Genomic DNA, 24,951 nt, shown 5'->3' on the forward strand with positions numbered 1-24,951 from the left:
TCCCATTATTCTTAAAAACTGAATGTTTCTCCATCAGCAGAAACCTTAACTCTGCCCTGTAGTGACACCATGAAGGAGAGAAAAAGAAAAATATTTATCTTTAATAATCAATGTATGTTATTCAGGGTCCACAGACTGTTATGTTGTTTGGTTAATGTTAATCCTAATAGCACCCCTGAATAAGCATTTTTCATTTATGCAGATGGGAAAGCTGAATCTGAGAGGTGTTGGTGTGATAATTGAGGCTACAAATGTACCTTAATTGTGAGCTCAACTGTAAAAAGTACATGAAATTTCATCAGATGTCACAATAACTTGTAATAACAAATCTTGATAGGAAAAGATGTGAAAGGAAGAGAGAGACTTAATTAGTCCAAAATAAAAAATCTACTGATATAACTCAAGGGCTGTTTTAAGATCATACTTGGTAAACAAGAGAAGTGTGGAACAGAAATCAGTAAACCAAAATTGATGTGTTGGAAACTAGGCCTAACTGGTGGACAAAATAATGAGGGGATGGGTTATTCCACCCCACCCCCATTCCATTTGTGGGTTCTTAAAGAAAGAGACTTTGAGGAGAAAAATTGGCTACTGGATCAGGCTTCATCGTCATTGGTGCTACCTCCTCCATGTCCTGGGACCCAAGGCCTTCATCCTGACCCTGAGAGTTGTCCTGACTAGACTGGACTATAGAGAGATACTCAGATGACATTGCCACCTCTACCGACTCAAGATGAATCCCAAACACCATGTGGGATGAAGTGGGATTGGAATTTAACAACAGCTCCAGTCCATCTCAGCTAATTTCTCTTTTCCCCCAAAACACAGTTGTTACCATCTTTTATATCATCTAAGCGACTGTTGAACAAAAGTTTTTTTTTTTCCTTTTTCTTCTAAAAACTCTTCAGCAAAAGGGAACACGGGATGTTGTTAAATGAAAGCCTTCTTTAATACTTTATATTTGAAATGCTTTAACTATTTTTCCTTCCTTTCTTTATGTTTAATAAAAGGTTAAAAGGGTTTTTAGTGATGTGTTTGCCACGGTACAAAGCAAGCTGAGAGCTCTGTATTTCAAACCCCAAACTTTGTTTAACACTGTTTGATATTGGACAGTGACTGAGTTATGATAATACCTTTGGCCTATTTATTCCATCTCAATTAATACAGTTGTGGGTTGATTTGCTAAGGTCACACAGCAAGTCAAGTGGCAGAGCTCTCTTTACTTGAACCATTGTCTTAGTATGGATTTATATATAAGGATGTTATATGGCTGCTATAGATTCCAGTAATCTATCTTAAATTGCAAATTTTAAGAGTGTTTGTGGGTAGAGCACTTCCTAAACACAGAACCTGCATGCAGTGGAGAGTAAAGACCTGTGTTCAGAGGGCATGAATAAAGACAGTCCCTGGGTAGGATCAAGAGGAGTAAAAATACATCCTCTATTTTGTCAGGAGGGAGTAAATAAAACAAGACTTGTTTGCATGAGGGTAAGTGAACAAAACCTGTTACCTGTTTCTGAGTCATTGACAACTTTAAAGCAAATGATCTTGAATATTTATGGATCAGTGCTCTAACAGATAAAGCACAAATAGGGTACTAAATTGTACAGACCACCAAATCACATTGGAGAACAGGATTAGCAGCCCCTTAAGCAAATATCTGTAATTTGCAGGGTAAAAGGCTGTGTTATCATGCAGGACTTTAATCTGAGTGACTTGCTGGATGTCTCATGCTGCCAGTACTAAAACATTGTTGGAATTTCTAAAAATTATAGATGACAGTTTCCTAACTCAAAAAGTGTTGCATCTGGCACACGAGAATTCAATACAAGACCTCCTCTTGACAGATTAAGAGAAATTGATCACAGAACTAAAAATTAATGGTAGTTTAGATACAAGTGATCCTGAATTGATTACATTTATTGTGGGCAAACAGATAAAAGTCCAAACTAATAATGTATGTAGTTGGTGCTTTTAAAGGGCCAGTTTCACAAAGCTGAATAGGAATGTTGAGTAGGAACAAGAAAGTTATATAACCTCTATTTGGCATTGGTGCAATTAAGATCCGAATACTGTGATAGTTTTTGATGTCAACAATTGAAGAAGGATGTTGATAAATTGGAGTGTGTTTAGAGAAGAGCCACGAAAATGATTAAAGGATGGAAAACATATGTTATATTGAAAGACTCAAGGAGCTCAATCTGTTTAGTATAAGAAAGAGAAGATTAAGGCCGACTTGACCACAGTCTATAAGTACATACATGGGAAATAGAAATTTGATAATACAGAGCTCTTCAGTCTAGCAGAAAAAGTTATAACAAGATCCATTGGCTGGAATTTGAAACTGGACCTCATTTCTAGTCTGAATTTGTCTAATTTTTTATCTGTGTGAGTAATTAACCATTGAAACAATTTACCAAGGTTTATGGTGGATTCTCCGTCATTGGAAATGTTTAAATCAAGATTGGATGTTTTTTTAAAAGATGTGCTGGAATTAATTCAATAAACAGGAATTAATTCTAGGAAGTGTTATGCTGGAAGTCAGATTAAATGATCACAATGGTCCCCTCTGACTTTATAATGTATGACTGTGGGCTTGTCTCCACTACAGGAGTAAGTCGACATAAGTTATGCTACTCTATGTACGTGAATAAGTACTGGGAGTACCAGGGTCAGCCAGACAGTACTCGGCCATTGATTTAGCAGGTCTTCACTAGACCCAATAAATCGACCCCTGTTGCATCGATTGCAGGAGCGTTGATCTCCCCATAGTGAAGACCAGCCCTATGAAAACCCTTTTGTATGTGTGTAGGTATAGGAAGTAATCACAGTCCCTGTGTATGGAAAGAGGGAGGGAACAAAACCCTTATGTGTGTGGGAGAAAGGAGAAAACACAGTCCTATGATGAGAGAGGGGGATTTGGGGATTATCTCAGACCCAGCAAAGAAAAACACACTATACAGTTAACCTGTGCACATATGTTAATGCTGAATATTTACTAACATTTCTGGAGTCTCAGTTAAGTTTGTGTTACACTGCCATGGAGAGTAAACAAGTTGTGTGTAGCATGTTTCCTTGTTTGTTGTAAGGAGAAGGAAGCTCTTAGTGAAGTGAAATCTGTCTGTCTCAGTGGAAATGTGCTAGGTGGACATTATGCATAATTAAGAGGTGTCGTATATCTTTAAATGTTCTTGTTTTTTAATGGCTTGTGTGTTTTTGAAATCACATCATATGAAAACTCTTGTCCAATGTCCAGAACGTCATACTGAAACTAAGGGTCTACCTACACAGCAACTAGACACTCACAGCTGGCCCGTTCCAGCTAACTTGGGGTCGCAGGGCTCAGCCTATGGGGTTGTTTCATTGCTGTGTAGAAATCTGGGCTCAAGCTGGAGACTGAGCGCTGGGACCCTCCCACCTTGCAGGGCCCTACACCCAGGGATCCAGCCCAAGCCCAGAGTGTTACACAGCAGTGAATCCGTGACTTCCAGAGACCTCTGTGACTTCAGCCTGTGGAAGCTGGGAGATGCAGGGTCCCCCCGCCGCCTGTGGTGGCTCTGAGTACTCTGCAGCTCCTGGCTGCTTCAAGCAGTGGGGGAATTCCACAGTTCCAAACCCCCACGGGTAGCGGGGGACCCCAGAGCTCCAAGCTGCAGCCCCTGCAGCTGCTGAGATACTGCGGGCAGTGTGGGGACTCTGCAGCTCCCCATTTTGTCACGGATGTTTTTAGTAAAAGTCATGGACAGGTCACGGGCTTCTGTGAATTTTTCTTTATTGCCTGTGATCTGTCTGTGACTTTTACTAAAAATATCCATGACAAAATCTTAGCCTTAATTATAGGTCTGAGATACATTTAATGTTCATGTTGCGACAGCAGTGTAAATAGTGTAAATCTCTACACTTTTAAAATATAACCAGATAAGAGATCATTAAGAAAGGTTACTTAGAACTTATAAAAAGATATCTTCATAGATTCTTGGAAGATCCAAGAATCTATGAAGATATCTTTTTATAAATTCCAAGTATTTTTTTCACAAAACTAATTTTGAAACTGTATCCATTTAATTTCATTTTTAAAATTTATGAATGTTGTGTTCTAGCAAACTGCTCTGCACTGGAGTGCCTACTACAATAACCCAGAACATGTGAAACTTCTTATAAAACACGATTCTAATATTGGAATCCCTGATATTGAAGGCAAAATCCCACTTCATTGGGCAGCTAACCACAAGGATCCCAGTGCAGTTCTAACAGTCAAATGTATTCTGGTAAGAAAGTTTATTTTAATAATTCCTTTCTGTCTATTTTCTTGTACTGTAATATACATGTTTTCAGTTTCATGGAAGTATAAATTTTGATGGCTCACTCCACTTGTCCTTGTAATGCTAAACCCTTTGGTGTCCAATAACTGTTTCATAAGAAATAGAATATACCTCACAGTGCACCTAGGCAGCTGTGTTATGCTGAAGATTGAAAGGAATTCTTTCTGAACTGCAAAGGACAGTAAATTTGTGGCCTAATGTATGATACGATTATTTATATAGCTGTAAATGTTTTGGGGGCTGTAAAATCTACCCTTTTAAATAAGCATATTTTTGTCTCAATGACCTCTTGTGCAGTGAATTTCATTAGGAGACTACCTTATATGTTATATATGTTTCTTTTCATTGGTTCCAGATTGACTGCCACTTAATTTCATTGCCTGTATCCAGTTTCTTACATTATGGGTCAGAGTACAAGGATATGCCTAATCAATTTTCAGCACGCCCTGGATCAGTTTATTCAGAATTATATAGTCCCCTCTAGAAATCTTCCCTTGTGGATTAAATAATCCTTTGCTGACATGTATGTTTTTCTTCTCTGGACCCTCTCTCTCTCTCTCTCTCATTAGAAACTATAATGACTGCGCAAAGTCATACAGAATTGTTAGGGCCGAATTCTGTCCTGACTTTCACTCTGTGGAACCCCAGTAACTTCAGTGACATGAAACAAGGTGTATGAAATGCAGGATTGCATTTTTCCCTTCATATCACAGCAGTCTCTGTTATTTTCTACATCTTTAAGATGTTTTTGCACTAGGCAGACATCCATTGAGCTATCTATAATGGCTGTTTATCCTCAGAAGACCTTGCAAGTTGAGAACTCATCTGCACATATGGAAATTCAGCCCAATTTGCTAAAGCATATCCATAACCATATATTTAGCCATTTTAAATTTTAGACTATTAAAATAGTAATTTTCTGACATATATAGTTAATAGTAATAGTAATAATATTTACAAAATTGTATTGGGCATGTTTTTGTTCCAAAATGGCAGTTGGGTTTTGAAGATGTTTGTAATATATTCAGTACCTTGGGGTTTATTTACAGTACAAGATAACTTTAAAATAATCATTTTATAAACATCCCCAAGTCCACTACTGTAGACAGACAGTTTCAGAACAATAGGCAGTGGTTAAAATAATCAGATTTAGAGTTTTATGTTTTCAAATGCTAGAGTTGTTTAAAACAGAGATTATCAAACTTTTTCATAGTATGAACTGTCTCACAAAGAGCCTGATTCTGCACCCACTGAAGTTAGTGGCAAAGATTCCATTGACTTCAGTGGTACAAGATTAGTGTCACAGTCGGGTGTTATTGTGAAATGTAACTATACACAGGTGGCTCTTTTTTACTCAACAAATGTGTTCCTTGTTTGCTTTCAGAGCTAGGTTTTACAAGTTTAAAAATGCTAAAAGTAGGTTTTTACTATTGTTTCATCTTTCTAGAGCCAACACATCTGAGCACATGAGTGGAAGGATTCTGTACTACTTTGTGTATTATTAACCAACTGCTTATTAAGTTCCAACTGATTACCCCTGGAGTAGCACTGGTTTAAATGAGGACATATTTTGACCTACAAAACCTTTATAACAGGTGATGATGTATGAAAAGAAAAGAGCTCAACCTGACTGAGTAGGTTAAATTTGCAAGGCTAGCAGTTAGCAACAACTGATCATATTTATACTTTTTATGTCTTAATGATTTCTGTATGTGCCCCTACAATGCCATTTTCATAAAGTAAACTTTCAGAGTAGAGCCAAAATTTAAGCTGGAGATCATCTCCTGAACAACTTCCCTTCTCACCTTTCCAAACACCATGGTACTCGATTACGTGAAAAAAAAATTGAGACAGAATTAAAGGTAAAAGAACAAAGTAAAGTTGCACCATCTGATGGGTGCAGCTGCTGAGTTCCATATCCCTATTTCTTATCTTTTATTGTTTATTTCTTTTTTACAAGTATGAGATATGGTATTTATTAGTTCACAAAGTTTCCATGGTTTCCTGCCATCTCCATTACTCTAATCACTGCCAATCACTTTGCAATTTACTTCTACACTTTCAATTTTAACGTTGTGTGAAAATCTATTCACAGCTAAACTTTACAACAACAAAAAACAAAAATCACCTAGCAAAGAAAGACAAGAAACAGCAGTATAGGAGATGAAAGCTGCTTAGTTATTTTTATATTAATTTGTCAAAAAAATCTGGAAGCACTTGTGTCCTGGACTAGGTACAACTAGTAGCAAGGATTGTTGCTTGAAACTGAAAAGATACTTCACTGTTGTGGCAAAAGCAGCTCTGCAGACTATGTGGAAGTGCTCTGTGGACCATCAGTGCTCCCCATACCGCAGTTTGAAAACCACTGATTTAAAACTTCCTCGTTAAGCACTGGATGAACCAAAATTTAGCTTTCAAAATGCAGTAATAAATTAGAGATGAGGGAATGATGATCTTCTGATTCCCAATAATAATATCATCAATTTGTGCACACATTTCTTCTCTAATATACTTTGGGATGTTCATTGAAAAAGTCATTGATTGCCGTACACTTTGTCATTTTGAATGAGCCATGTCTTAAAAATAGTGGGATTGCTTTCTCATCTTTCTTCCATATATTCCAACTACTAAGCAGTCCAAATAAGCACAATGACAGCCAACTGTACCGAGGAAGTAACAGAGTGAGGGAAGAGACTTAATTCCCCCCCTTCGTTCATTGAAATGACTCGAGTAAAAACAGTTTGGCAATGAGAAGAACTGTAAGCCATTCTTCTGTTGTTTTTCTAAAATTTATAACAGCTTGGCATCTGTAAAAACATTTCTTCTAATTGTGTACTTAGTTAATAGGAAAGATTCCTATTTTCCAACTCTTATTAATGTACCAGATTAGATGAAACTTTGTGGATAGTATCTGTCAAATTTAATCCAGCTGTTGTGCCTAACTACTAACTTGTGGCTATATCCAGTGATAACTTACAGTCTAGTTTGGGTATACTGGTCTTGGATGATTATTATTTGTATGTGGGGAGGGGGGCATTTGTTTGTTTTACATTATTTTCTACTAAGGCGCAGATAACTAAAATCTACTGATTAAAAGTCTATAATGTTTCCAGTGCATGAAACTGAGCAGTCTTATAGCGATTACTTAATATGGCATAAATAGTTAAATATTTACTTATAATATTACATCCAAAAATGACCATTAAGCTTTAAAATAAAGTAATCAAATGTTAGGAAATTCCAGTAGTTAATATTACTAGAAATCAATGAGTCAGAAATGAGGAAATTCTTGAGTTATCGTCTACACTGCAACGTTAACTCATCCAGGTTGCACTTGTGAAATATGGTTAAGTGTAACCCCAAATGTATTTGTGTTATTTTATCTATTCAATAAAATATACAAGATGTGCAACATGGCTGAATTAACATTGCAGCATAAACCATAAAACGAATTTCCAAACTTTTCTCTTCTTGATTTATCATTGTCAGCATTGAAGCAGTGCTAGTTTTTGCATTTAATATTTACAACATTTGAAAAGGTGAGTGATTTAGGACCTGTTCCAATACCCATGGAAAGTCAAAAGCTCTCTGTAATTTGATGGGAATTGGATCAGGCAGGCTCCTTTTGTTACTAGGGGCAGTGATCAGAATGTCTTCTAGTTTTCACTGGAGCTTCCCTTTAATGTGCACATTGTTGGATGCAACTGTGTACAGTATTTTCTCTTGATAATTTCCCACTTATCATGATCTAAACTCCACTCTGTACTACTGAAAGTTATCCTTGCTTAATGTCTCATGGCAAATTCTTGTGTTACACCAGTGGAGTTACTCTGAATTTTCAGAAGTGAAACAGAGCAGAATTTGAGTCCCAGATTTAAATTCTTTGCCTTTATGTAGGCAATTTTCTGTCCTGCAAGCTGAATTCCACTGAGTAACACTGAGTTCCTGTTTTGTTGTTATCCTTTTTTGACCCAAGCACCTAGCCAAACATTCAGAATCTAGTAGGTTATTCCAGTTAAGAGAAGAAATCGATCGTAGGTATTTCTTTGATGCAGTTTTGCTTATTTACAAAAAATGTACAAAGTCCTTTGTCTCTGAACACAGAAGGAATAAAATAGCAGGAGACAGCTTCTTTTGCTCACAGCACCAAGAACAATCTTTTCATCCTGTGCCTCGTACCCAAAAACCTCTCCTCAGGTTTCTTTTAGGGTCACACATAAGGCTGCCGTTTAGTCTCAGGTATTTTTAGTAAAAGTCATGGACAGGTCAAGGGAAATAAAAATTCACGGCCCATGGCCTGTCCATGACTTATACTATAAATACCTCTGACTAAATCTTGGAGCGGCTGCTGCTGTGGGGGACACACCCATCCATCCCAGACAGGTTGTAACTTGACCCAGAACAAGATTTCCCCAGCTCGTAACATCATTTTTCTGGGGAAGGGGAGTTAAGACACTCCTGTTTCATAGGATAAGTGGAATATTAAGGACTACATTTTGTTGAGCTTGTGATGTGGGACACATTGAAAGCATTTGGGCTGTATGTTGAATGGCTCGCAAAGAATGTTGTTCTTTGAGTGCTTTCTTATGTCAATTCCATTCTAGGTTTGTGCACGCACTCGTGCATAGTCATTGGAAATTTTTCCCTTAGCAGGATCCCCTTCACTGGTGCCCAAGAAGGATCTGAAGAAAAAGGGCTCCCTGGCACTGTTCAAGGAGGGGAAGGGGGCTTTGGGCAAAGGACCTAGTTCAGGCCACGTGCCTGCCCCCGAGCTACAGGGGAGTACTGCTACGCTCTGACCCTCTAGCCTAGCCAATGATCCAACTCCTGGGAGCAGTAGGGGATCCCAGCTTCTGTGGTGATCTTGTCGCCCGGGACAGCCCAAACTGCCAAAGACCTGGTGGGCCTACCGCTACTGCAGGTGAGCACCATCAGTCCCTGGATCGCAGGCATTCATCCCCATCCCCATAGCCTAGTACTTTGGTCACTGGCTAGAAGGCCCAGGTCCCCGGTGCTGTGTTCTCCTTCCATGAGGCACAGATCACTGTAATTGAGGCACCGGTCCCCATGCTCCTGGTACTGGACGGCCTCCTGCCTAAGATCACCTTGGCGCAGATCTCTATCACCCAGGTACTGGTCCCCGCTAGTTCGGGACTGCCCATCATCATGGCACTAGTCTCCTCCACCTTGGTACCCCTCGAGGGACAGGCGATTATCTCTACCCTCTAGACACCGGTCTCCAACAAGAGTTAGTCGACACACACAGGCCTCCCCAGCCCCACTCTGCTCTCCGGAAGGAGACTGGTCCAAGTCAGAGCTGGGGTTCAGCCCGTCGTCGGCCCACAAGACCAGCACGATGCCAGCACCAGGGACAGTGGCTTGCTCAATGGCCATATTGGAACCCTTGGGTGGTACTGGTGATGCTGGTTCCATACTGCCACCGCTCCTCTGTGGCTGCTTCGGACAAACTGCTGGCACCGGTTTCGAAACATGGTGCAGAATCCACCGTAGAGACAAATCAACAGGCACCAGCACCCAAGGAGCTGTCTCCAGAAAGGGAAGGGGAACCCGCCCCTCCCCCAGCGATGCCCTCATCGTCTTCGTGGCTGGACAAAGTGATGGCCGGGCCCTCCCAGACTGGCAGTCCACCTGGCAACTTTAAGGAGCACGAGGCTCTCCTTAAAAGGGTTGAAACCAACTTAAACCTTGAAATCGAGGAGTTGGAGGAGGAATCAGACTACTTGTCCTCCTCCCAGCCCGCATTGCACTACCTGTCCACCCTGGGGTCCTAAAAATGGCTAAAACTCTATGACAGACCCCATCTTTGATTCCACCCATGTCCAAAAGGGTGGAAAAATGTATTTTGTCCCTGCAAAGGGGTTTGAATATCTCTATATGCACCCACCAGCGGGGTCGCTGGTCATGTCCACAGTTAATGAGAGGGATAGGCAGGGCCAGGTGAGCGGCACGCCAAAAAATAAAAAAGTCAAAAGACTAGACCTCTTTGGCAGAAAATGTATTCAATGGCCAGCCTACAATTTCAGGTATCCAACCACCAGGCCCTGTTGGGCAGGTACAATTTTAATTTATGGAACTCCCTTATCAAGTTCAGGGAGGCCCTTTCACAGGACCTGGCCCTCGAGCTTACCACGATCCTGGAGGAGGGAAAAGCGGTGGCAAAGGGCACCCTCCAGATAGCCTGGGCTGCTACAGACTCGGCTGCCAGGGTGGTTGCCTTGGTGGTGGCCATCAGGCGCAGCTGTTGGCTACAAACTGTGGGGTTATCACAAGAAATGCAGGCCACAATCCAGGAACTACCATTTGAGGGCAGAGGATTCTTCTCTGAGCTCACTGACGCAAGGCTGTGTGGCTTTAAAGACTCTCAGGCCATCCTGCGATTGCTGGGCCTCCACTCTCTGCAGCAGGCCAGAAAGCAGTGCCGGCCTCCACCTTGGCTTCCTCCACCTCGGTCCTGGGGAGTTCTGGCAGGGTACCTGCAGGAGAAAGGACAAAGACAAAGCATTTAAGCACTGTGTCCCTTCATCCTCTCGCTCACCAGCTCAGCTTGGCCCTTTGAAACACCACGGGGGCCAGAGACAGGTGTTTTGAAGCTGCAACTGAGGACACCACTCCAGTCAAGTACCTGGATCCACCCTCATGTTCTTCCCTCAACCGCCTGCACCCCTTCCAGTCGACATGGTCATGAGTGACATCAGACCGTTGAGTGCTCCACACAATATCCTTGGGCTACAACCTTCAGTTCTCGACTGCCCCTCCCTTCCACCTCCCTTCCTCCTCCCTCTTCAGGGACCCTCCTCAGGAGCAACTCTTCACTCAGGATGTGGAATATGGAAAACTTCCAAAGACTGGGAGTGGTGGAGGAGGTCCCTTGGGATATGAAGGGAAAAGGATTCTATTCCTGAAATATTTCCTAACCCCGAAAGCAAAAGAGGGCCTAAGACCCATCCTGGACCTGTGTTGCCTCAACAAGCATCTCAAGAAGTTGAAGTTTCACATGGTCTCCCTGTCCTCCAGGTCCCCTTCCTGGTATGCCGCCCTCGACGTGAAGGATACGTATTTCCATTTTCCCAGGACACAGATGGTTCCTCTGTTTTGTGTTGGGCCAGCGCCATTTCCAGTTCACAGTGCTGCCCTTTGGTCTCTCATCAGCCCTGGGAGTGATTACAGTGTGCATGGCAACAGTGGCCACTTACCTGAGGCATTGGGGCATTCAAATTTACCTGGACCTCGATGACTGGTTGCTCAAGGGCCAGTCTCAGCATCAGGTGCGGCAGCACCACGTTCTGGTTTGCTTCACATGTCACGATCTAGGTCTATTGATAAACAAGAAAAAATCGACATTAGTTCTGGTGCAGCACATAGAGTTCATAGGAGCAGTCTTTGACTCTACTCGGGCCAGGGCCTTCCGCTCCAAAGCCTGATTTCGCGTTTTCTCAGACCTAATCTCACGTATGCAAGTCTACCCTCTATCTACCGCTTACACTTGCTCCAGACTGTTGGTCCACATGGCGGCCTGCATTTACACAAACAGCACCATCTACAGGCATGGCTGGCGTCAATCTACATCCCCAACAGATAGAACATAGGCCAGGTAGTCCAGGGTCCAGACCACTTACTGTCGTCATTCGCTTGGTGGTTGGACCCCACGTCAGTGTTGGAGGGAGTTCCCTTTGCGGCCCCAGCCCCATCGGTTACCCTGGTCTCTGATGCTCTGGATCTGGGGTGGGAAGCTCATCTGGGCAATCTCGGCATACATGGTCATTGGTTGAGTCGCGATCATGCCTTATACATGAATGTCAGGGAGCTCAGAATGGTATGCTTGGCCTGTCAAGCTTTCCTGCCTCATAAAAGGCAGAGTGGTTCAAGTCCTGACGGACAAGACCACCACTATGTTCTATATCAACAGGCAAGGCAGAGCCTGATCCTCAGCCCTTTGCCAAGAAGCCCTTAGGCTCTGGATCTTCTGTGTTCAGCACGCCATTCATCTCGTTGCCACACACCTCCCTAGGGCCAGAAACACTTTGGCAGATCGCCTACAGGACCTTCTCATCTCACCACGAGTGGTCGCTCCATTCGGAGCTAGTCAGCATCATTTTCCAAAGGTGGGAGGGGACTTCTTCCTGCTTCTGCAGTCATAGGCTCAGATGTATGCCTTCCCTCCAGTGCCGTTAATCCATGGAGTCCTCGTGAAGATCAAGCAGGACAGAGCGAAAGTAATCCTCATACCGCCGGCGCGGCTGCGACAGCACTGGTTCAGCATGCTGCTGGACCTCTCGTGGTTGCCCTGTTACAGCTACCGCTCCGGCCGGACCTATTGTCTCAGAACCATGGCAGACTGTTGCATCTGAACCTGACAGCACTGCATCTGATGGCCTGGCTGCTGCATGGTTGAATGCAGATGAGCAGCTGTGCTCGGCCAGTATCCAACAGGTCCTTCTGAGCAGCAGAAAGCCCTCAACCAGAGCAACCTACCAAATGGAAATGGTTTATTTGTTGGACTTGGGATAAAGGCATGCGACCCAAGAGGACCTCACTGCAGTTAATCCTGGATTACCTCACCCATCTTAAACTCCAGCGTCTGTCTCTTTTATCTGTATCCGCTACCGCTATGAACAGGCCAAGGTGCCTCTTCCAGTGAGTATAACTGCCCACTCAACCAGGGCACAAGCCTCTTCAGCAGCTTTCCTAGCCCAAGTGCCAATCCAGAATATCTGCAAGGCTGCCATCTGGTTGTATGTCCACACATTTACATCGCATTATGAACTTACCCAGCAGGCCTGAGATGATGCTGGCTTTGGTAGAGCAGTATTGCAAGGTGTACTACTGTGAACTCCGAGCCCACCTCCAAGGATACTGCTTGTGAGTCACCTAGAATGGAATCGACATGGGAAAGCACTCAAAGAAGAAAAAACAGTTACCTACCTTTTGTAACTGGTGTTCTTCAAGGTGTGTTGCTCATGTCCATTCCATTACCCGCCCTCCTGCCTCTCTGTTGGAGTTACCGGAAAGAAGGAACTGAGAGGGCGTAGGGCCAGTGGTACCTAATATACTGATGCATTAGCGCAGCACTCAAGGGGATGCCACAGCTGACCCTATGGATACCATTAAGGCAAAAATCTCTGATGACTGTGCACATGGGTGTGCATACACCTAGAATGGAATGGATATGAGCAACATATCTCGAAGAAAACAGTTACAAAATGTAACTTTTTTTTCAGTTGCACCTATCTTTGTTCTTTTTCAGAAGTATATAGTTAGAGACCATACATCTGCAATACTTCATTAAATAGTCTAATACATTTTACATTATGCTTTTAAGAAAACATAAACAAGTCAAGTCTTTACATGCAATATTTTTAGAATTCTTCATACTTAATTCAATGTCCAATATTGATTATTATACCAAATGAAACCTGTGTCAGCTGATCAGATTGGTTGACCATGACACAGTTTAAAGAAGTTTTTAAATAATCAAACTTCAGCCAGTTAGAAACTCATGTATTTATAGAACTACAGTGTTTAAAAACAAATATCTGAAGGCTCTTAGATTTCCTTTGTGAAACTGTGTTGAATAGTATCTTTAAGAACATAAGAACGGCCATACTGGGTCAGACCAAACGTCCATCTAGCCCAGTAACCTGTCCTCCGACAGTGGCCAATGCCAGGTGCCCCAGAGGGAATGAACTGAACAGGTAATCATCCAGTGATCCATCCCCTGTCGTTTATTCCCAGCTTCTGGCAAACAGAGGCTAGGGACAGCATCCTTACCCATCCTGGCTAATAGCCATTGATGGACCTGTCCTCTGTGAATTTATCTAGTTCTTTTTTGAACCCTATTGTAGTCTTGCCTTCACGACATCCTCTGGCAAAGAGTTCCACAGGCTTACTGTGTTGTGTGTGAAGAAATACTTCCTTTTATTTGTTTTAAACCTGCTGCCTATTAATTTCATTTGGTTTCCCCTAGTTCTTGTGTTATGAGATGGAGTAAATAGCACTTCCTTATTTATTTTCTTCACACCAATCATGATTTTATACACCTCTATCATATCCCCTCCCCCCTTTAGTTGTCTCTTTTCCAAGCTGAAAAGTCCCAGGCTTATTAATCTTTCCTCATATGAAAGCCATTCCATACCCTTAATCATTTTTGTTGCCCTTTTCTGAAACTTTTCCAAATCCAATATTTTTTTTTGAAATGGGATGATCTCATCTGCACACAGTATTTAAGATGTGGTCATACTGTGGATTTATATAGAGGCAGTACAATATTTTCTGTCTTATTATCTATCCCTTTCTTAATGATTCCCAACGTTCTGTTCACTTTTTTGACTGCTGCTGCACGTTGAGTGGATGTTTTCAGAGAACTATCCACAATGACTCCAAGATCTCTTTCTTGAGTGGTAACAGATAATTTAGACTCCATCTAAATTATTTATGTTTTCGAATGTGCATTACTTCACATTTATCAACATTGATTTTCATCTGCCATTTTGTTGCCCACACATCCAGTTTTGAGAGATCCTTTTGTAGCTCTTTGCAGTTTGCCTGGGACTTAATTATCTTGAGTAGTTTTGTATCATCTACAAATTTTTGCCGCCTCACTGTTTTATCCCTTTTTCCAGATCATTTATGAATATGTTGAATAGGACTCGTCCCCTCGGGGATGCCACTATTTACCTCTCTCTGTTCTGAAAACTAATCATTTATTCCTATCGTTTGTTTCCTATCTTTTAATCAGTTATAAATCCATGAGGGGACATTCCCTCTCGTCCCATGACTGCTTACTTTGCTTAAGAGTCTTTGGTGAGGGACCTCGTCAAACACTTTCTGAAAATCTAAGTACACTATATAGAGTCATAGACTTTAATATTAGATGGGGCCGTCATGATCATCTAGTCTGACCTCCTGCACAACGCAGGCCACAGAATCTCACCCACCCACTTCTGTAATAAACCCCTAACCTATGTCTGAGCTATTGAAGTCCTCAAATAATGGGTTGAGGACCTCAATGGCTCAGACACAGATTTGATACAGGAATGGATGGGTGAGATTCTGTAGCCTGCGTTGTGCAGGAGGTCAGACTAGATGATCATAATGGTCCCTTCTGACCTTAAAGTTTATAATTCTATGATTCTGTGGTTTAAAGACTTCAAGGTGCAGAGAATCCTCCAGCAAGTGGCCCATGCCCCACGCTGCAGAGGCAGGCAAAAACCCCCCAGGGCCTCTGCCAGTCTGCCCTGGAGGAAAATTCCTTCCCGACCCCTAATATGGCAGTCAGCTAAACCTTGAGCATGTGGGCAAGACTCACCAGCCAGACACCCAGGAAAAAATTCTCTGTAGTAACTCAGATCCCACCCTATCTAACATCCCATCACAGGCCATTGGGCATATTTACCGATAATAGTCAAAGATCAATTAATTGCCAAAATTAGTCTATCCCATCATACCATCCCCTCCATAAATGTATCAAGCTCAGTCTTGAAGCCAGATACGTCTTTTGCCCCCATTTCTCCCCTTGGAAAGCTGTTCCAGAACTTCACTCCTCTGATGTTTAGAAGCCTTCGTCTAATTTCAAGTCTAAACTTCCTGATGGCCAGTTAATATTCGTTTGTTCTTGTGTCCACATTGGTACTGAGCTTAAATAATTCCTCTCCCTCCCTGGCATTTATCCCTCTGATATATTTATAGAGAGAAATCATATCTCCCTTCAGCCTTCTTTTGGTTAGGCTAAACAAGCCAAGCTCTTTGAGTCTCCTTCCATAAGACAGGTTTTCCATTCCTCGGATCTTCCTAGTAGTCCTTCTGTGTACCTGTTCCGGTTTGAATTCATCCTTCTTAAACACGGGAGACCAGAACTGCACACAGTATTCCAGATGAGGTCTCACCGGTGCCTTGTATAACGGTACTAACACCTCCTTATCTCTACTGGAAATACCTCGCCTGATGCATCCCAAGACTGCATTAGCTTTTTTTCACAGCCATATCACATTGGTGTCTCATAGTCGTCCTGTGGTCAACCAATATTTCAAGGTCCTTCTCCTCCTCTGTTACTTCCAACTGATGCATCCCCAGCTTATAACAAAAGTTCTTGTTATTAATCCCTAAATTCATGACCTTACACCTTTCACTATTAAATTTCATCCTATTACTATTACTCCGGTTTATAAGGTCATCCAGATCTTTCTGTATGATATCCTCGTCCTTCTCTGTATTGGCAATACCTCCAAGCTTTGTATTATCCACAGATTTTATTAGCACAGTCCCACTTTTTGTGCTGAGGTCAATAATAAAAAGATTAAATAAGATTGGTCCCAAAACCGATCCCCAAGGAACTCCACTAGTAACCTCCCTCCAGCCTGACAGTTCACCTTTCAGTATGACTCATTGTAGTCTCCCCTTTAACCAGTTCCATATCCACCTTTCAGTTTTCATATTGATCCCCATCTTTTCCAATTTAACTTATAATTCCCCATGTGGAACGGTATCAAATGCCTTACTGAAACTGAGATAAATTAGATCCACTGTGTTTCCTTTGTCTAAAAAATCTGTTACCTTCTCAAAGAAGGAGATCAGTTGGTTTGGCACGATTTACTTTTTATAAAACCATGTTGTATTTTGTCCCAATTACCATTGACCTCAATGTCCTTAACGACTTTCTCCTTCAAAATTTTTTCCAAGACCTTGCATACTACAGATGTCAAACTAGCAGGCCTGTAGTTGCCCAGATCACAGTTTTTTCCTTTCTTAAAAATAGGAACTATGTTAGCAATTCTCCAGTCGTACGGTACGAACTGTGAGTTTACAGATTCATTAAAAATTCTTGCTAATGGGCTTGCAATTTCTTGTGCCAGTTCCTTTAATATTCTTGGATGAAGATTATCTGGGCCCTTCGATTTAGTCCCATTAAGCTATTTGAGTTTGTCTTCTACCTCGAATGTGGTAACATCTACCTCCATATCCTCATTCCCATTTGTCATCCTGCCGTTATCCCTAAGCTCCTCAGTAGCCTCATTAAAGACTGATACAAAATATTTGTTTAGATGTTGGGCCGTGCCTAGATTATCCTTAATCTCCACTCTGTTCTCAGTGTTTAGCGGTCCCACTTCTTCTTTCTTTGTTTTCTTCTTATTTATATGGCTATAGAACCTTTTACTATTGGTTTTAATTCCCATTGCAAGGTCCAACTCTACATGGTTTTTGGCCTTTCTCACTTGATCCCTACGTGTTCTGACTTCAATAAGGGAGCTTTCCTTGCTGATCCCTCCCATCTTCCACTCCTTGTAGGCTTTCTCTTAATCACCTTTCTGAGGTGCTTGCTCATCCAGCTTGGTCTACAACTCTTGCGTATGAATTTTTTCCCCTTTCTTGGGATGCAGGCTTCTGATAGTTTCTGCAGTTTTGACTTGAGGTAATCCTAGGCCTCCTGTGCCTTCAGATCCACAAGTTCTTCAGTCCAATCCACTTCCCTAACTAATTTCCTTACATTTTTTAAAGGTAGCCCTAGTCACGGATCTATTTTTGTTTATCCTTCCATTTAATTTGAACTGAATTAGCTCATGATCACTCGAACCAAGATTGTTCCCTACAACCATTTCTTTTATAAGGTCTTCACTACTCACTAAAACCAAATCTAAAATGGCATCCCCTCTTCTTTGGTTCAGCAACTACTTGGTGAAGGAATCCATCAGTTATTGCATCCAGGAAAATCTGAGCCCTATTATTATTACTAGCACTTGTCCTCCAGTCTGTATCTGAGAAGTTAAAGTCTCCCATGATCACACATTTCCCATTAGTATTTACTTCATTAAAAACATTTAAGATGTCTCTATTCATATCCAAATCATATCCTGGCTGTCTGTAGCACACCCCAAGCACTATCCCAGGGGAAGATCTAGTAGATTTCTTCCCCAGTGTGATTTTTGCCCAGACAGACTGTTTTATCCATTCCATCCCTTCTTATTTCTTTACAGTCTACCTCATCATTGAAATACAATGCTACTCTACCACCTTTGCCTTTATTTCTGTCTTTCCTAAACCCTTCAATACCTGTATTCCAGTCATGACTACTATTCCACCATGTTTCTGTTATCCCTATAATATCCGGTTTCACTTCCTGCACCAGTAACTCTAGTTCCTCCATTTTGTTACCTAGGCTCCTCGCATTGGTGTACAAACATCTTAATTTTTGCTGTTTGGCTTCACTCACATTCTTTACCCAATTAGGTACAGACATACTACCACCAGTATCACCTATTAGATTGGTATCTACACTACCCTTCCTCCTTATGTCCTTTCCCATACCAATGGCTGTATTCTTTCTTTCTTCATTTTCTTCCCTCTCAATGTTAAAATCTGGCTTGGAGATCTCCTGGACATCTCCCAGCCATCTCCCCCAAATTCCTAGTTTAAAGCTCTCTTAATCTGTTGTGCCAGCCTCCATCCGAGAAGTCTGTTTCCCTCCCTACTCAGGTGAAGTCCATCCCGAGAGAACAGTCCTCTGTCCATGAATGCCTCCCAGTGGCCATACATCCCAAAGTCTTCCTTATAGCATCACTGCCTGAGCCATCTGTTAATCGTCATAATCTTGTCACACCTTTGTTACCCTTCTCTAGAAACAGGCAGAATCCCACTGAAGATCACCTGAGCCTCGATTTCCTTAAGCATCTTCCTCAGCCTGGCATAGTTTTCCTTGACATGTTCCAGTGAGAATCTACCTGTATCATTTGTTCCCACATGAAGGACAATCAGTGGATTCTTTCCTACTCCTGTTAGGATCCTCTTCAGCTTCGGGTCCACAGCGTGTATCTTTGCACCCGGCAGACAGCACACTCTTCTGTTCTCTGGCTCTGCTCTGGTTACAAGCCTATCTATTCTTCTCAGTAAGGAGTCCCCAGTCGTGTAGACCTGCCTTTTCCTGGTGATGGTGCAATTCTCTGGTCTATCCCCTGTTCCTTCGGGCTGCAAGTCCTCTCGATTCCTATTCTCCCTTGCAATCCTCTGCAACCCATCCCGTATCCTCCTGGGGCTCATATTTGGTGTTATCTCCATTGACTCTTCCCCTCTTCCTGTAGAACTAGCTTCTCTTCTCTTCTTCCTTGCCCTCCCACCTTCAGTGACCACCTACTGTGCCCCTTCTTCGTATCCTTCATATGCTTGTTGACCCCCTCAGAGAATTAAAAATGGAGCTTTGTGTTTTAGAATGTGTCCAGGAGACAACAACAATACTAATATGTGGTAAAGAGGAGTATCCTTTGCAGGGGAAAGGGAGACCATCTACAAAGCTTTTTAAGCTTGGAAAAAGAGATCTAATTGTTTGAGGAGATCTAATTATGGTTTCCAAAATACTTGAGTCAGTCCTTTAAGGACCTGTGTATGGATCAGTTCACACTATATAGCCAGGGCAAAACCCATCAGTGTGAACTGAAGATGAAATACTGCAAGAGAGGCTTGGGATAGATATCAAAAACATCAGCAAAAAATATTTGATGGTAACTGCAGATTTAGTATAGGTAATTGGTTATAAAACTATCCAGTGCCTGCTGTACTGATTAGAGACACTTCATCTCTTGCCTATTGTGAGGCATTTTCCATCATCCATTAAGGGTCTGTAGTTTTTCTTTCAAACTCATGTAACATGTTTTTGTTTCTGATGTCTTTGTTAAACAGGATGCTGCTCCCACAGAATCTTTATTGAACTGGCAGGACTATGAGGGACGAACCCCCCTTCATTTTGCCGTTGCTGATGGGAATGTGGCAGTGGTTGATGTCCTGACCTCTTATGAAGGCTGCAATGTGACATCTTATGACAACCTCTTTCGAACTCCTCTTCACTGGGCAGCTTTACTGGGTGAATTGAATAACACTTAATGCAAAACTTACTTAGGGCAGTTGTCTGTTTTTTATCCTGTCTCCTATTACTATTAAATTCCTGCCTGGCGCCATGCTAACTAATCTTTGTAGAATAAGTATGATAGGCTATCAAACTAATTGGAAAGCAAATTCCAGAGACTGAGGTCCTCCTTTGAAAATGTTCTATACCAGCAGATCATGTATTCAAATCTAAGCAGTTACTGAGAGCATATTAGCTATTCTCAATTTAAATGGGATGCATAGGTGGAGAGGCAGTTTCTCAGGCCTCAAACCAGCCAGGACTTTAAAGATCAATATCAACAATTTGAATTACATCCTAATGCTTAGGGGGAGCCATTGTACTGTTTGGATCACTTGTGTTTTATGCTTCCTATAGCTAACACAACTGAGCAAGTGGGCCACCTCGTTCTGCACCTGCTGTTGCTTCAGAATGATCTTCAAGGGTAATCTTTCATTGAGTCCATTAGAATAAACCCATCTGGAGGTACCTAGAGACTCAGCCCAGAAGAACAGAAACAAACAGCTGCAGCAGGTACAGCTACACCATGAGGGATCAGTAGGAGGAAGATGAGGCCCAAATGGGGTTATCTTTCTCACTCATCATAATCAGATCCAGAACTGTTGTTAAGGGAGAGCCCCCACTACCACCACCTTTGGAGGCTCTCGGAGCTTTGTGGCTTGGGGAATGAAAGAACTCCTAGGATGATCCACTCAGCAGGAGCAGAGACAAGAAGCTGGAGTAGGGACTTTTAGACACTTACGATGTTTCTAGTGTTTTTAGAGTAACTAGTTTTTAGAGTTTTTACTCTGGACATTGTTTTCCTTCACTGAGTAGCTGCTTGCTCCAACTCCTTCCCACCCCCCACCCCCCACAGTCTCTTTACTTCAGCCTCAATTCACTTTCTTTCCATGCTCCTCCTCTTTCCCTCTCTTTTCTTAGCCCCCTCCCTACAGTGTCCCCTCTCCCTCTTTCTCTTTAGCTAATCCCATCCCAGCAAAAACCCCACTCTGGAAGAAAAAAAAAAACATGGAACTAACATGATGTTTGCAAACCATCATGTTTTTCACTTGCATGCATGTTATATTCCTTCCCTCAACCCCTTTTTTTGTTTTGTCTGCTATATTATAAGCTTTTCAGGGCAGAGACCATTTCTTATTCTGTGTTAGTACAGCTCCTAAGACACTGCGGCCCAGATCTCTATTGGTCTCCTTAAGCACTAGCACAGTACCAATGAGAGATAATTACACCGATAATTGTGACAAAACTACATCAGAGAGAGTTGTTTGTAACCATCATGTGAAATAAATGACCATGACCTTTCTGGCAACCAAAGCAAGGAGTAGTAAGGGATCCAGAAGATCCCCGAAATGAGGAAACTTATTCACAAAGGATATGCATGCCCCTGCAATCATAAGCTCTAGTATTGTGGAAGGATGTTCCATTGGCTAGAGTACTAGCCTGGTACTTGGCAAATCTGGGTTCAATTCCCTGCTGCACTCCCAGCTTCCTGTAAGACCTTGGACAAATCGAGTAGTTTCTCTGTGCTTAAGTTATCCATCTGTGAAATGAGGCTAATAATGCTTTCCTATTTCACAGACAGGTGATATTAAAGTTTGTTAGTTAGTCAGAGACTATAGTAATGGGAGTCAGATAATTACCTTAGATAAATCTAGATCCTGCCCCCAGTCATCCAGAGATTTGTCTGGATTGAGCTTCAGTTCACCTTCTAAATTTCTATCTTAATCAGGAATTTGCAAAGACATCACAGCTCCCAAGTTGGATAAGAACATAAGAATGGTCATAATAGGTCAGACCAATGATCCATCTAGCCCAGTATCCTGTCATCCAACAGTGGCCAATGCTAGGTGCCTCAGAGGGAATGAACAGAACAGACAATCATCAAGTGATTCATCCCCTGTTGCCCATTCCCAGCTTCTGGCAAGCAGTGGCTAGGGACACTTCAGAGCATGGTTTTGGATGAGAGTGACAGAACTGTGTGTAATCTGTATACTGACCCCCAAGGAGACCCGCAAAAGCATTGAACTCAATGGACTAACTCACTAGGGCCCTGAAGAGCACTGTACAAGAGAGCCCTTGAAAGAGATGAGCAGTTACCAAATATCACTCTCTGGATCTTTAAGAGAAAGGAGCAGAATCACTTAAGTGCCAGCCACTACTGCTGCAGCCTGTGGTTGAGTTAACAGAACCTCTTGATCAGAGATATCTAAAAGCATCAACGTGGACACCTAACATTTGTCCATTGCTAAGATGAAATCATTAGCCAAATGAAATCAGTGCCATCTGTGTACTATATCATGGCTGAAAAGTTGGTTGAGAGGGATGATAGATGTCCAGGGACTCCAGAGGATACCGGTGTTGCCTCGCCAGCATATTTCCAATAACCTTACTGCAAAAAGACAGGTTAGAAACAAGTAATAGTTGTAAGGTTTGTCACCATCAAGAGGCTGTGTCTCGAGCAAGGGCCTTACACCCTCTCATGTACAAGAAGCTAGCACCCTACCTTCCTGTAGGGGCATTAAGGATCTCAAAGACCAGTAAAACCAATAGGTCAGATCTTTAGCAGATGTAAACCTGCTCTACTGAAGTCAATGGAGTTATGCCAATTTACACCATCTGAGGATATAATCATTCATATTACTGATTGTATATGATTTTAAAGTTGGCTCTTCTTACCTCGCAAGGGTTTTTCAGAGCTTAATACGTTGAATTTTGCACTTCACCTGAGACTGCAAAGTGTTACATTTCTGAAAAGTAGTATGATGAAAACTAGCATGAAAAGGAACTGATTCTAGAACTTGTTTTGATTCTAGAACTTGTGAGTAGCGGCAGTGTTCAGTAGATGAATATCAGGTTCTCTGAAACTGTGGGTGTACTAAATGGCTTTATTTGTGAATGAGTGCAGCAAGCAGAAGAAACAATGATGTCCATGCTCCTCTGATATACCAATCATTTAATATGAAAAACGTATTACTTCTAGTTATGGAGCTTTGCAAAATTCTGCTAATAATAAGACCTTTTCAAAAACTGTGAGGGCAAATGGGCATCCCTTGTCTCCATGCGATAGTGAGTGGTATTCATCTGTCATGCTACTCCCTTTACCCTCCCGAAAACCCCAGTTCAGCTAGGAAAATATACAGTTGGATTTTTTATCTTTCTAATGTTGCTATTACTTTTTCCATTAACATGTTCAATCTAAGTCTCTGTAAGGCCAGGTCTACACTACAAAATTTTGTCAGCATAGCTATGTCAGTCAGGAATGTGAAAAAACACACCCACTAGCCGATGTAGGTATGCCAGCAAAACCCCCCTACAGACACAGACAAGGTCACAAACAAGGACAGCTCCCACACTGCTGTCCTGGATAACACAGTATGGGAAGGAGATGAGCAGCCCTCAGAAGTGAAAGAACAGGTTAAGGGCTATTTAGAAAAAGTGGACTTGCAGAAGTCTATGGGTCCAGATCTAATGCATCTGAGGGTGCTGAGGGAATTGGCTGATGTGATTGCATTATCTTTAAAAACTCCTGCTGATTAGAAAAAGGCAAATATAATGCCCATCTTTAAAAAAGGGAAGAAGGAGAATGTGGGGAACTATAGACCGGGCAGCCTCACCTCAGTCCCTGGAAAAATCATGGAGCAGGTCCTCAGGGGAACCATTTTGAAGCACTTGGAGGAGAAGAAGGTGATCAGGAACAATCAACATGGATTCACCAAGGCCAAGTCATACCTGACCAGACTGATTGCCTTTTATGATGAGATAACTAGCTCTGTGGATATGATGGAAGTGATGTATCTTGACTTTGGCAAAGCTTTTGATACAATCTCCCAGCAAGTTCTTGCCAGCAAGTTAAAAAAGTACGGATTGGATGAAAGGACTACAAGGTGAACAGAAAGCTGGCTAGATTGTCGGGCTCAATGGGTAGTGATCAACGGCTCGGTGTCTAGTTGGCAGCCAGTATCAAGCGGAGTGCCCCACGAGTGGGTCCTGGGGCCGATTTTGTTCAACATCTTCATTAATGATCTGGACAATGGGATTGCACCCTCAGCAAGTGGATTACACTAAGCTGGAGGGTAGGGATAGGTTCCAGAGTGACGTAGACAAATTGGAGGATTGGGCCAAAAGAAATCTGATGAGGTTCAACAAGGACAAGTGCAGAGTCCTGCATTTAGGAAGGAAGAATCCCATGCACTGCTACGGGCTGGGGACTGACTAGCTAAGCAGCAGTTCTGCAGAAAAGGTCCTGGGGATTACAGTGGACAAGAAGCTGGATATGAGTCAGCAGTGTGCCCTTGTTGCCAAGAAGGCCAACTGCATATTGAGCTGTATCAGTAGGAGCATTGCCAGCAGACCGAGGGAATTGATTATTCCCCTCTATTCGGCACTGGTGAGGCCACATCTGGAATATTGCATCCAATTTTGGGCCCCCCACTACAGAAAAGATGTGGACAAATTGGAGAGAGTAAAGCAGAGGGCAATGAAAATAATCAGGGTGCTGACGCACGACTTACAAGGAGAGGCTGAGGAAACTGGGCTTGTTTAGTCTGCAGAAGAGTGAGGAGGGATTTGATAGCAGCCCTCAACTACCTGAAGGGGGGTTCCAAAGAGGATGGAGCTCAGCTGTTCTCAGTGGTGGCAGATGACAGAACAAGGAGCAGTGGTCTCAAGTTGCAGCGGGGGAGGTCTAGGTTGGATATTAGGAAACACTATTTCACTAGGAGG

The 24,951-nt window shown here is 42.4% G+C and overlaps 1 protein-coding gene across 7 annotated transcripts in view; it reads left to right on the forward strand.

The window, feature by feature from the left end:
* INVS (inversin) overlaps positions 1-24,951 on the forward strand; it is a 222,671-nt gene that overhangs the window by 99,015 nt on the left and 98,705 nt on the right. For all 7 annotated transcript variants that reach the window (XM_030551589.1, XM_030551587.1, XM_030551588.1 and 4 more), the window contains 2 exons: positions 4,101-4,268; positions 20,007-20,187. In XM_030551589.1, the coding sequence (XP_030407449.1) occupies positions 4,101-4,268; positions 20,007-20,187 (349 nt within the window). The remainder of the gene's footprint in view (positions 1-4,100; positions 4,269-20,006; positions 20,188-24,951) is intronic.

Source organism: Gopherus evgoodei, chromosome 2 (genome assembly GCF_007399415.2).
Source record: "Gopherus evgoodei ecotype Sinaloan lineage chromosome 2, rGopEvg1_v1.p, whole genome shotgun sequence".
Lineage (NCBI taxonomy): Eukaryota > Metazoa > Chordata > Testudines > Testudinidae > Gopherus > Gopherus evgoodei.